At 41.7% G+C, this 13,808-nt stretch overlaps 1 protein-coding gene and 2 pseudogenes across 1 annotated transcript in view; 1 reads left to right on the top strand and 2 right to left on the bottom strand.

Moving 5' to 3' along the window:
* Positions 1–5,559, bottom strand: part of LOC109374406 (40S ribosomal protein SA pseudogene) — an 18,185-nt pseudogene extending 12,626 nt beyond the window's left edge.
* The window catches only part of CPNE8 (copine 8), a 166,571-nt gene extending 158,157 nt beyond the window's left edge, over positions 1–8,414 (bottom strand). The window contains exon 1 of the mRNA XM_019628984.1: positions 5,893–8,414. Coding sequence (XP_019484529.1) covers positions 5,893–6,029 — 137 coding nt within the window. The 5' untranslated portion in view covers positions 6,030–8,414. The remainder of the gene's footprint in view (positions 1–5,892) is intronic.
* A 2,195-nt stretch (positions 8,415–10,609) lies between these two features.
* LOC109374408 (60S ribosomal protein L18a pseudogene) lies at positions 10,610–11,168 on the top strand (annotated as a pseudogene).
* Positions 11,169–13,808: the final 2,640 nt, after the last annotated feature.

The following is a 13,808-nucleotide window of genomic DNA, read 5'->3' as shown; positions in this document are numbered from 1 at the left end:
TCTCTCTCTCTCTCTCTCTCTCTCTCTCTCTCTCTCTCCCTCTCCCTCTCTCCCTCTCTCTCTCAGAATCAAAAATGTGCTTCCCCAGGTGGTCAATCACTAAGTGTAACTGGAACTGTGACATGTAAACTTGCAAAGTATGTGCCAGTGGATGGAGAAACAGAAAAGAAAAACTCTTCAAAGTACAAGAAGAATAAAGAAGATGTGGAGAGGACCACGTAACAATGAGAAGAAAGTAAAAAGCATACAAAATTTCAATCATCTTCTTGTTTCATTCACAATATACTTGCAGGCTGTCACAACCTTTCATGAATGATAAAAATCACACAACCCCACTTATTCCAGTAGAGAAGCAAGACCAGAATCAGTGCTGAAGTTAACACTATCATTTTTAATAGTGACAGTCTAACAGAAGCAATTTTCGCCCTCTGTGTGCTTTATCTTTTACAAAAGGCCTATAAACAATGATGTGCAAGTAAGTATGTATATGTTTAACAACAAGGTCTCCAAAAAACAAAAAAAAAGAGCTGAATGTGTGTGTGTATTACACAATTTATTATAAATATTACTGATATAAAATATAGGTAGCTGAGCACACAATCTACAAATAATAGCATTTTTTAATTATAAATTCCATAGGGCTAATTGATTCCCATAGAATGTCTTATGTGCAGACAACAAAACAATAAATCAAGCCCCGATTTGCAGTGTTTGACAGCTTCTGTGGTATAAGTATTCCCACTATGGCCAATTTCAAGCTACCAAGGTGATGTCACTGAACATGGATTGTGAGGAGATAAACAGTAGCACATGACTACATAATATTTCCACCATACAGATTAAAAAGATAAAGCATAGGTGAGAGCAAAGAGTATAGATAATCATAAAATGCAGTAAAATAATTAGGAAGTGATAACTTGAGTATGCCTTAACTTTCTTTCAAAATATAACTAAACTAATTTTAGGATTACTTGTCTACGTTTAATTTTTAATAATCACTTTAACAACTGGCACATAAATTCCTGTCTCAGTTCCACTGAAGCCAGTTTCAGCATAACATTGAAAGTATTGTCCTAACACCTTAGTAGGGCAGGTATTGCTAATCCAGGTCAAGTGACTGCAGTCACTGAGCCATTTACTTATCAAACTAGTCAATTGAAATTTTTAAATGTGAATAACCAGCACAGGGTGAACCTAGAGATTTTGATTCAGTAAAACTGTGTGGGGACATAGGAGTCTGCATTTTGATAGGCAAAGTGCCTTCCCCATGCCAGGTGATTCATTCAGAGAATGACAGCGTCCAGCGTATTGAACATATTCTGTGCCAACTTCAGAAAACAGAGTGGATGACAAAAGGGTTTGTAATAAAACTGATCAACCAAGTGACAGAAAGTAACCTTACAGGGTGCTCTGACCATAAATTCCAACTGGGCAGGTCGTGGTGGAAAGTCATGCCCCAGGCCTAGGACTTCCTTAGTAAAAGGTTTATCTTTGCCTTAAGCAAGCCCTGTCCATTGTTTCTGTGCATCTAGGTTAACACACTTTTTTGGGTTTTTTTTTTTTCCTTGTTAGGGAGACCTCGTCATAGGTCTCTTTTTCAGGCCCCTAGGAAGTGTAATCACCTTCAAGTGCGCACATAATCTTGTTCACAATCCTGCACCTCTCTCATTTCTCCCACCTTCATGTAGTCGTCCTATGCTCCCTCCTTATTTCCAAATCCATAAAAGAGGCTGCAAACTGTCATTCTGGGAGGCATTTTTCTCAGTCTGTTGAGACCTTACTTCCAGGCTCACCCTCTGTTTGGCTCAAATAAACTCTTATAAAAAATTATCTACTGGATTGCACATTCTTACATCGACACCATGGACACAAAAGAGACGAGGAGAATACGAAGACCAAGAATTGTAATGCAACTATTGAAGCGGAGCTGTGTCTGCTACCCCCAAAATACGCCTCTTTGGGGATATTTATTCTTTCAGGCTGGTGAATTTTAAGAAACAGCAGACCTAGCAGAAACTCTGAAAAACAAGTAGACCAAGCCTTGAGGGAAGAGGAAAAATTTTCCTCCCCAACACTATGATACTGGTACATACCAGATACTTTGGGAAAACAGCAAAATCCAGCTTGGGAGAAGAGTCATAAGAGAAAACAATGTTTGACTTGAGTCTTGACAGGGCGCAAGCTAATCAAGAAAAGAAGGGGAAGAGAGGAAAAGACGTTCAGGGTAGACAGAGCGGCATGTACATGGTCAAGTAGGCACCTACTTTGGGACTGTGCAGCCATATTTCTCTGGCACGGGTTTTAGCATATAGAAGGTACCTATCTGTTAGACTATGTTCAGTCACAGAACACATGTGGAAGGTTAGGCAAAAGACTAATGGTCAGTCAGGTCAGGAGGGACTTTTTAGAATGCCTGGCACAAAGTAGATGCTCAGTAAATTTCCACTTTGCATTCTTTCCTAGACATTAGTGTTTAAAATTAGTTTTATCACCATTATAGGATTATTGCTGTGAAAGGATTCACATATGATAGCTAACCTATAATGTCTAGAAATACAGAATTCTCTCACTGCATTTATAATTGCTAATTTCTCAGAGAAAAGTGACCAAAACTATCAAATTGATGTGTTAGAAATAGTGAAACAAACCAAGGTTGTGGGGAAAACAGGATATTACTCCATATTATTTTTCTCATCAGTTTTACCTCCTTCTAATTAATCTGTTTTCAGAATAAAATGGGAATGCTACAGATGTTATTTTCTGTTTCTAAGGTTGTATCATTTCAGCTATAGACATTTTAAGCAAGTAACCCAAATTAACTTAAAAATCTATTAATTAACATAATAAAGAAAAATTAATGCAAGAGCTAAATAATGGGTAGGAGGGATGTCAAAAAGTAGGAGTTTATCTGTACATAAATCCAGCAAGAAAGGTATGCTTATCATCCTAACACACCAAGTTTGTAGCCACTACAAAACCTCTATGTAAATTGTCACTTCTCTAATGCAATCCACCCATCTGTCTTGTCTCGCCTCAAGACCCATCTCTTCATAGCAAACACGCCATTCCACAATGATCTGTTCCCTCCCTGTGCATGAACCTCATCTTTGAATTCAGTCCTACATTATCTTGTATTATGTCGTTTTTATCTCCCAACCAGACTTTACATTTTCAGGGAGCTTCTCTTGCATTTCTCATGGAGCATGGCACAACGCTAGATATGTATGAGACACTCCAACACTTGGTGAGTGAAGAAACTAAATGATTTCCAGGAATTGTTGCTTTTCTCTCCTCCCCCAAAATGAAGACGAAAATGTCAAAAAGCTTTTAAAAAGTCAGTGAAAGGAGGTTATCAAAAGGGATTCTATCCCCGAGTTGTTTTTGAGGTGTCAACAAATCATCGGAGGGCTCTGATTAGAAAGGCAGGGGATTTTTTGGCTCTGCTTGCCCGTTGTAAGGCTGAGGGGCCTACAATTGGTGCTGCTAAGTGAAAGGCCCACAAACATCCTAGGATATATGCTTTTCATGCACATCAAAGAAGAAGAGGAAGAGGAAGAGGGAACAGGTGTCTCAAAGCTGCTCTAACCTTGTCTTCTTTAACCAGTTTATTGAAGTTCAAAAGAGAAGGACTATTTACAGAATTCCAAAACTGAATCATATGTAATACATTTATTCAGTAAATACTATTTCCAATTATCATAATAATAGCTAACATTTTGAACACTTTCTTCTGTGTCATATGTTGTATAAGCACTTTTCAGACATCATCTTATTAAACTTTGACAACACTCTTTATATAAATACCATAACTTCCCACATTTTAGAAATGAGGAAGCTTAAATTAGGTAAGAACTTGCTCCAAGGTAACAACACGAGTAAGTCACAAAGCCAGAATCTGTTACCAGGTCTCTTAGGCCAAAGCCCAAAGAACACCACTATCTAGGATTACAAGATTCAATTCTCAACCATATAAGTACAATAAGTACTTGGGCTCCCTTTCGGGACTTTTTTTTTTTTCTTTCTATTTGAAAAATTAAAAACGAGATGCCAAATCAATGGTATAAAAAAAAAAATGTAGAACAAGGCTATCTCCAGGGTCTGAAGTAGTAAGATGAAACAAACTGTCTTAAAGCCAATAGACTTCAGGATTCCCAATATACTCACAGCAAACAAGTATCCAAACAAACAAACAAACAAACAAACAAACAAACAAACAAACAAAAACCACATTTAAAGGGTTAAATGTAGACCCTATTGGCAGAAAGACCAGCTAAGGTACCATTTACCTAAAGGTATAATCACCCTAAAGAGCTTATGAAAAGTTCAGATTTAATTTACAACATATTTATATTCATTCCATGTAGAGGCCACATGCCATTCAAACTTTGTAAGATGTTCAGCAGAGGATAAGAACTCTAGAAAATGCTGTTAATGTAGGACTTTTGGCTATGCATTCATTATCTGTACATCTTAATAACCTCCCTCTAGTACCCAAAGCTAGCTTCACGGACAAGAAAAAAAGGCCTAGAAACTAATGTTTAAAAAGAGTTTTCCACACAGCTTCACCTGTTCAATTGACAGAAAAAAAATCTCTGGCTGCACTTAAAGCAGTGGCCACAATAAAACAAGAGCTTAATGTTTGGCTATCATTATCAGCATTATTGTTCCCACAGTTTGAGGTCAGCAGTAAGAGGAATCAAGCCATCATGGGATATAGTTTCAGGGATAGCAAATGGCTATCCTCTCTCCCCTAATTAACACCTCTGCTGAGGTGGTTGGTGCTTGAATTTCCACCCCCCACCAAAAAAACAAAAATTATTCCTTTGGCTTTAGATTTTTTTTTCTTGAGAAAACCCAAAATCAAGTACCACTGATTGACAGCATTTTAAGCTTCAGGGCTTATTTACATAGAAGATTCTCCATATTTAGCAGATTTCTTTAAGGCAAGCTTTATTAAGGAAAGGGAAGAGGAGGATTTGAAGGCATTAAAAACAATCTTGGGGCAAAAGTAGACACCAGAGCAGAGTTTTCCAATGAGAAAGATCCAAGTATGCAAACAATGGAGTGGGCTCTGGAGTCAATATTATAATTAGCCAAGTCTCCTGCTCCTTCTGTTGCCATTATCAATTTAGGGTAGCCTGTCCATCTCCTCAAAATCTTCTGCGATATAGTAATTATGCTGCTTTATTTACAGGGAAAATGACCCAAAAAACGTCAGGCAAAGGAGTTTAAAATTCACAGTCCTTGGGCAGGGTGTCGGTGTTATAAGCATTCATATGTGTCTACTTGCTGGCAGAAAAATCGTGACTTCCTAGATTTTCGGTAAGACACAGATTCGTCTGCAGAGAAGGCTGGAGCCGAAATCGCTACCTAGCAGCCATGAGTCAAAAAACCTGAAGGGGTGGAGGGAAAGCAATCTGATGGCTCCAGGAAGTGGGTGGGGAGGAAGCTGCCGAGGTTGGAGCCAACTGATAGCAGGTTAGTAGGGGGTGTCCCGGGACACAGAGTGCCGCGGTCACAAGCGCTTTTGGCAACGCTGCCTGATTCGATTCCCGTCATCACCGGTACAGCTCTGGTTTGGGACGTAAAAAGGGTTTGAAAAGTGGGCGGTGGCAGGGGTTTCCGTCGCTGAGTCACAGCCCAGCCAACTTTTACAGCATTTCCCAGCAAGAAAACAAAAGTCTCAGTTCCGCAGCCTCACCACTCGCTTCTAGTTTCCTCTCACCGCTCTGTGCCACTCGACCCGGGGGTGACTCCAGACCCACAAACGGAGTGTCTCCCACTCATCGCGCAACTTCTCACCCGCGCAAAGCCTCGGAGTATCCCGAGTGCTTGCCCAGCTACCACCCCGCAGATGAGAGGACAGGAGGAAGGGAAAGGCTGCGTCCTCACCTGCAGGACACGGACACCTCCACCCGCGTGGCCGGGATGGCCGCGCTCAGCTGGTTCAAGTCCCCGAGGCCCGCAGTGCTGGTGTACCGGCTGTCCATCTTGGGTGGAGACGCCGTGGACTTGTCCCGAGCCCACATCCAGAGCTCAGGCCGACTGAGGGCTCGGAGCCCAGCTCCAGACAGACGGGGACAGGGGTTGAGGGTGGAGGCAGAGGAAGGAGGCGGAGGCAGCTCGCTGGATGGAGGAGGGCGTTGGGAGGCGGACCTCCGCGCAGAGCCGCGAGGGAACCGCGAGCCAGTCCCGCCTGAGGCTGAAGCTGCCCGGGAAGGGGTGCACGGGGCTCCCGGCTTCCCTGTGCCTTCTTTGCAGGCTACAGGTCCAGGGAGGGACACTCCGTAATCCTTTTCTTGCTCTGGGTGTCAGACTTCGCGAAGCCACCCTATAGCCTGGCGGGATAGGTGGCACCAGACCCAGACCGTCTAGGAGACCAAGCCCTGGCCCCGCTTTACGTGCGATTTGGGTTGTGTCTCCGCCTCTACACACCCACACCCGCCTCCTGGGCCAGGACTCTCCTGTCAATCATGCGTGGACTGGAATGTCACGCAGTTTCTTCGCCTGGGTTGGGACCTGGAGGTGTGGGCGCCTCTGCCCGTTCCTAACTCCCGTATCAGAAGTCCACCCCTGCCCACCTCGCGCTGGTCCTCACCTCACCCTCGGAGCCCACGGAGGTTCCTCCCCCTATGCCCTCGGGCAGGTGAACCAGGTCCCTGCTGCCGGACTGCCCACCCTCTGCCACTTGAGGGTTGGGGACGATGGGACACGAGGACGATATCCAACCTTCTGTAAGCGGAGGTAAAGTGACAGATCAATATATGGGACAACGCGGGAACAGGGTGGATTCTAAGGTGGGAAAAAACTATTTAGGATTTAAAGAAGTCACCTGGTTTCCCTCTTCACTCGGTTCTTCGGAACGTGACGGGGGAGGGGTCTAATGGTGACAATCCTCCTACAGTCGGGGCTCCTCGGCGCCCCTTCGTTTCCAAATGCCAGGACGTCCTCCCTTAAACCCTCAGGTCACAACCCTACAATGCCCCTCCCTCACCCCGACTCCTACCCGGCAACACCTGAATGACATTGGACGGGTAGAAGCCGAGGAGCGGGCTTGAGCCCCGCGTTTGGGAAACCGGATTCCGGGGCAGCCAGACCCGTGCCAAGATGCAGAAGCCGCAAAGGCCTGGGGAGGCACCCACCGCTCCCCTCCCTTGCGGCGTCTTTTATTGCCGGCACCTTTGCTCCGGCCTTGCCCATGCGCCTGCGGGTCCCGGGGCGTTCGCCACCAGGGGGCGACCGAGAACTGGACCTGGCGTTAGGGCAAACCTGGAGAGGAGAGAGGGGACGGGTGTCTGCCTTGATTTGACGCGCCAAACACGGAGTTACCCCCTTGTAGGACTAACTCAGGGAGGAACAGTTTTCATAAGTGAGGACCTGTCGTACGTGGTAACATTGAAATTCACTTAGACCCACCTGCCTACAGAATTTGTCTAGTTGCCAGTGAGAGTGTATAGGCACCGTCTTGTGGCTTCCCAAATATCCTTCCATGTTTCATTCTTGGTTTCCATTCCTGATCTCCCCGCCCATCAGTGGTCACCCCTTAAGTCCAGAGGCTCTCTTCCTCTTTCCCTATCACATGTTAAACTGTAGTTTATTCCTGTTTTAAAAGCCCTAAAACTCCAGACATTTCTTATTTTGCCCAAAATAAATTCGGGGGAAGAGAGTTACTGTGTTTTTTTAAAGCTAACTAGACTTTTATTTTATAGACGCCTACTGAATAAGTAAAAGTTGAAAACATTAAAATAGTACTCAACTCATAGAACCTTTGTTTCTTTTTTTTCTACTTTATTGAGCTGTAAATGATACATAGTAAACTGAACATATTTCAAGTGCATCACCTGATACATTTTGATGCATACACATAGTTGTGTGAAGCCATCACAACAATGAAAATAATAACTCATTCTATCACCCAAAAAGTTTTCTCATGTCTCTTTTGTAATCACTCCCTCCTTTCATCATTAAAAACAACCCTCTGGGCAATTACTGATATTCTTTGTATCACTATAGATAAGTTTGCATTTCTATAAGTATATATATATTGTATATGGAATCATACAACATGTACTGTTTTTCGTGTGGCTTCTTCCACTGAGCAAAATTCTTTTGAGATCCATCCATGTTGTTGAGTACATCAATAATTCATTTTTTTTTCATTGCTGGCTAGTGTTCCATTGCATAGATGTGTCACAAATTGTTTACTCATTCATGCATTGACTGTTTAGTTGTTTCCAAGTTTGGGTTATTACAAATAAAACTGCTATGAACATTTATGTACAAGTCTTGTACATAATGTAGATATATGCTTTCATTACCTTTGGGTAAATTTCCAGGAGTGGAATAGTTGGGTCATATGGAATGTGACTGTTTAACTTTTTAGAAAACATCTAGAGCAGCAGTTCTCAACCTTCCTAATGCCGCGACCCCTTAATACAGTTCCTCATGCTGTGGTGACCCCCCCAACCATAAAATTATTTTCATTGCTACTCTATAACTGTAATTTTGCTACTGTTAAGAATTGTCATGTAAATATCTTCTTGTTTTCCGATGGTCTTAGGCGACCCCTGTGAAAGGGTCATTCGACCCCAAAGGGGTCGCAACCCACAGGTTGAGAACCTCTGATCTAGAGTGTTTTCCAAAAAAGTTTTGCTATTTTCATCCCCACAGCATTATATAAGTTTCATGTGCTCCACATCCATACTAACACTTATTGTTGCTAGTCTTTTAAAGCTTCGCCAATCTAACAGGTGTGTAGGGTTAATGATTAATGATGTTGAGCATATTTTCATGCTTATTTGCTATCTGTATATCTTCTTTGATGAAGTGTCTATTCAAATATTTTGCTCATTTTTATTGAGTTGTTTTATTATTTTTGTTTGAGAGTTCTTTATGTATTCAGTACTCGTAAGTTTATCATATTGTAGAAAGCCTTAAATGATAAAATTTCTAAAGTGTATTCAAACTCTGTTATTATAGTCAGCACAACACATAAAGAACTACAATTTTTAAAAATAATTTTTAATAACCTAATAAATATCATGAATCATGATGTCTGTTTCTTTACACTTTTAGAGAATTTTTCATAAAACTTTATATTCATTAAAATATATTTAAATAATATAAGTAACTTTATTTTTTTATTTTATTTTTTAAGACTTTTTATTGGGGAATTGGGGGATGGGAACAGTGCTGGGGAATTGGGGGAAGGGGAACAGACAAGTTGCTGTCGTTTTGTTCTTCAGTCTAGTTGTGGAGGACCTTGCTTCACTGGCCCAGGTTGGCACCATCATTGCACTCTTCCGAGGCGAGGCAGATCAGTCGCTGGCTTCTGGACGGCTGCTCACTGTGGCTGCTGGCTGCTCACTGCGGCTGCTGGCTACACACAGTAGCCCATGGCAACCCACTGCCACAGGAGCTGCAGCCTACGCCGTCGCCAGCGACTCACGGCAGCCCAGCTCCAGGTTGAGCTGTTGTTCAGCATCTTAGCTGTGGAGGGCAGTTTCACTGGCCCTCCAATGTGGGATCCGAACCGGGGCCCTCTGGCGTCCCAAACCAGTTCTTAACCATCGCGCCACTCGGCCGGCCCAAAATAATATAAGTAACTTTAGAATGTGCTAAAAATGAAAGATAAATTTCACTTACTAAAATTTATAATCAGCCATTATTCCCCAAGTCAGTGATTCAGCAACATTACTTGAATGTTTACTATGAACTAGGCACTGTACCAGATAGAAGGTAAAGCTCCTTCTGGCAAGGAGATGTGTGACTGGGTAGAGATTATAGTGAATGAATCACTGAGTTCTTTATTATTTCGCAGATGTTATTATTCCACAAGATTAGAGAAGCTCTCAGTTTGTAAGTTAAATTGTCATTGTCCGTTATTTTTCAGAAGCATTTATTTATAAAAGAATCAGCTGGCCTAAAAGAGCATAACCTTATAATACAAGGACAAAGTCCATTGACCTCATCTGGCAAGTGCTGTATCAGCTCACGCAGAAATCTAAAACAAATGGGACTGAGCAGTTCTCCAGGCTATAACTACATCAGTGGAAATTTTGCTCTGTTGGGCCCAAGAACTATTCCACCCCAACGCAAGTCAGAAATACCAGCATTGCTATATGCTCACCTTCAAAATGTCTTCAGGAAATCCAAGGGAACAGATAGCTATGCCATTACTTAACCTCTATGGATAGCTATATAATCAATTTAACTACTTAACCTGCCCTATGAAGGTACAACTTATAAAATAAACTTCTATAATAGCAAAGTATGGACTAGCAGTTTAATTACGGGAAAGTTGCAGCTGAGGGAAGACATTTTGATGGGTGTTCAAAACATGTTCTCTGAGTACCTACCCCTCTCTGACCTGCTAACCATTTGGAGATGATTTACCCAAAGTGGATCAAATCTGAGGTAATTCAATCATTTCAGACATTAAAACAGAATACCTTTAGCTTGAAGTTGCCTTTGTGACTAAATAAGATCAATATGTCACCAATCTTATAAATACCACCTTTCCAATGGTTACTTTAGGTGGTAAGCAAAATATAACTTTTACATTTTACAAATAATTTCTGTGGGTGGTGATGAACATGGAGGGAGTGCTATGAAGGGCTCAGGCATGCTACCAGAATACAGGTAGGTGGTGGGGTGCTTCCTGCCCACCCCCAAGTGCCTCATGCCAACCCTCTACCACAAGTGCCTAACCATGTGGTCCCCAAGTCTTGCTTCTGATACTCTGTGTCTCAGCTGAAGAAGATGAAGTCTTCAGGGGAAATTGTCTACTATGGGCAGGCATTTGAGAAATCGCCCCTATGGGTGAAGAACTTGGGCATCGGGCTGTGCTCCAACACCTGCAGTGGCTCCCACAACATGTACCGGGAGTACCTGGTCCTGACGACCATGGGCACGTCATCTAATGCTATCAAGACATGAAGGCCCAGCACCTCTCCTGCACCCACTCAATCCAGATCATGAAGGTGGAGGAGATCGCAGCCAGCAAGAGGCGCCAAATGGCCATCAGGCAGCTCCATGACACTAACATCAAGCTCCCCCGACCCCACCGGGTCCTTGGTCACCAGCACAAGCAACGCTTCGCCACCAAGAAGCCCAACACCTTCTTTTATAAGCAGGGCCTTTCTGTCCCCAGGTCTGCCCAAGTATAAACTCCTTGAGAAAACAACAACAACGAATTATAACAAATAATAGCAAAAGTAACATACGTCCTGAATAAGTGCTCAGGAACATTAAATCCACTATTTTAATGAAGCAACACCTTTCTAAAGGATCTTGGATGGTTATTTCCGTAAACTTATTCTCAAATTTTTTTGTTTCTGTTTGATAATTAAATATTATACTCAAGAGACTACTTAGAATACAGGATGCTTTCCATTTCAGAATTTCATACTTAATATTTAAGCATGTAGAAGAACATATTTCAAATTATGTTTTGAAAGTCTTGGATTGGTTTGGGTAATACTTGTTTTTCCATTATCACAGTCATTTGGTTCAACCGCTGGCTGTTACATAAAGAGACGCCATAAACTTGTGGGGGTTGGGGAAGGGGTAGATCAGGAAAGTGATCAAACTGAGGTTATCTTACTATGACTGAATCTTTTTTTAATGATACTATTTCATTTCAGTTATTTATTGCTGTGTAACAAGCCATTCCAAAATTTAACCATTCAAAACAATAATGGTTTTACACTTTTTCATGATTCTTTGAGTCAGCAATTAGGGTAGGGCTTGGCCAGGCAGTTCTGCTCCACCTAGTGTCAGGTGGGGTCACACACGTGGTTGCATTCAGCTAGAGTCTGGCTGGCCTGGAAAATCCAAGAAGTCGTCATCACCACATCTGGCAGCTCAGGGCCCTCCCTCAGATGGCTTCCCTGGTTTCTCCTGGATTCAGTAGTCCAATCAGAATTTCACAGCAAGGTGACTGGCTTTCCTAGAGCCAATGTGGAAGCAGCCAGGACTCTGAAAGGTAAGGCCTGGAACTAGCACAGTGTCACTTCCACTGGTTTCTATTTGTCAAAGCAAGGTATAAGGCTAGCCCAAATTCAAAGGGGAAGAGGAGGTGTCTACGTTGACTGAAAGAGTGGAGCAGTAGGCAACATATTGGAAAGGAAGGAATTGAAAGCAGTCATCTTTGGGGACTACCCACTAAAAATAGTCAATTCAATTAAGGCTAAAATAATTATATATTCCTCATTTTTAAAACATCCCATTGATCTAATTTTTCCACTACTTATAATTTGTTCTGTTTTAGAACATAAATCTATATAAGGAACCAGAAGTCTTGTAGCATACATTGTCATGAGTAGGAGCATAGTAGTAAGCAAGGATTTGTCTTCGAGAATGACTTGCTAAATATATGCTTCACAGAGGAAGAAAAAATATAGAAAATATGAAGAGTATGTTACCTGCTTTAAAGTATCTTAGTATAGTGTGAGATCCAGCATCAACTCATGACATCAATAAAAAATATGAAAGAGCAGGAAATAAACTGTGACTTGTCATGAGATCATGTGGTATAGGCTGACATGACTGATGCTCAAGAAAAGACATTAATGAGAAAGAATAATCATTAAAACTTTCCTGGGGAAATGGCACTTGATACTTTTCAATAATAAAAGGAAAGAACAGAGCAATATAGGTAAGGAAATGTGAGCAAATGTAGAGGTAAAAATCAGCATTGTATATTTTTGTACAGTAGTGAGAAGACCAAACTCACAAAGAAGAAGCATGCAAATTCGGATATAGTGAGGTTATCTTACTAGACCTTGTAATTAGAGAGAGGATGTATAAAAGGAGAATAAGCTAAAGTTATTCAATCCTGCCGTCAAGAAAAGTAGCCACAAATCACAAGTGGCTATTTAAATTTATTTATTTATTTATTTTATTTATTATTTTTTTAAGCTGAGCCATCCTGCCACCTGTTGGCAGCTCAGAGGCTGCTCAGCTCAGGCAGGGAATCGAACCGCTGTTGCTCAGAGCTCAAACTCTTGAGCGAGCTCTTAACCAACTGAGCCACTCGGCCAGCCCTTAAATTTAAATTAATATTAAATCAAATTTAAAATGAAAGTTCCTCGGTTGCATTAGTTACGTTTCAAATGTTCAATAACCACGTATGGCTAGTGGCTACCCTATTGTATTATGCAGATTACAGAACATTTCTTTCGCACTATAGAGGTGTATTTAACAGTACTGACAATCTATTCTACTTCCTAATATTTCTGAAATCTATTGAGCGTTACTTCCCCTATGTCACTACCATTAGTTCAATTTACTACCATCTTTTACCTGGGGTAACGCAACACTCTCCTACCTTGACTTTCTGTTGCCAGTCATGCCCTTCTTTAAACTGATCCCCATTCCGCAGCTAGAATGCACTTTATAAAACACTAATCTGGTCTTCTCAAAGTCCTGCCAAAATCACTCGTGTCATCTCTTTTCCTGGAATATTCCTCTGTGCCTCTTTCTCTAACTCTTCAGGTCCCAAGTTAGATGTCATTTCCTAGATGAAGCCTTCTCAAGTCTCCCTGAGCCTTAGGATTCTTATCTTTAAAATGATACTAACATCTATGATACACAGTTGGTGAAAATTAATGATAATATGCACAACTCATTTAGTGCTTAGCACTTAAAATGAGAGTAGCGATGATGTTTATGGTGATGATAATAATTTGGTGATGGTGGTTTAAACTCCCTAGCTCTATTTTGTCATGTAAGGTACCCAAAGTTGCATACAGAGAAGTCCTGCCTATCTGTAAAATAATAAGTTAAAATTACTTACATAGCTCATA

Source organism: Hipposideros armiger, unplaced genomic scaffold (genome assembly GCF_001890085.2).
Source record: "Hipposideros armiger isolate ML-2016 unplaced genomic scaffold, ASM189008v1 scaffold_820, whole genome shotgun sequence".
NCBI classification, from domain to species: Eukaryota; Metazoa; Chordata; class Mammalia; order Chiroptera; family Hipposideridae; genus Hipposideros; species Hipposideros armiger.
This window is presented reverse-complemented; position numbering and strand designations above follow the sequence as displayed.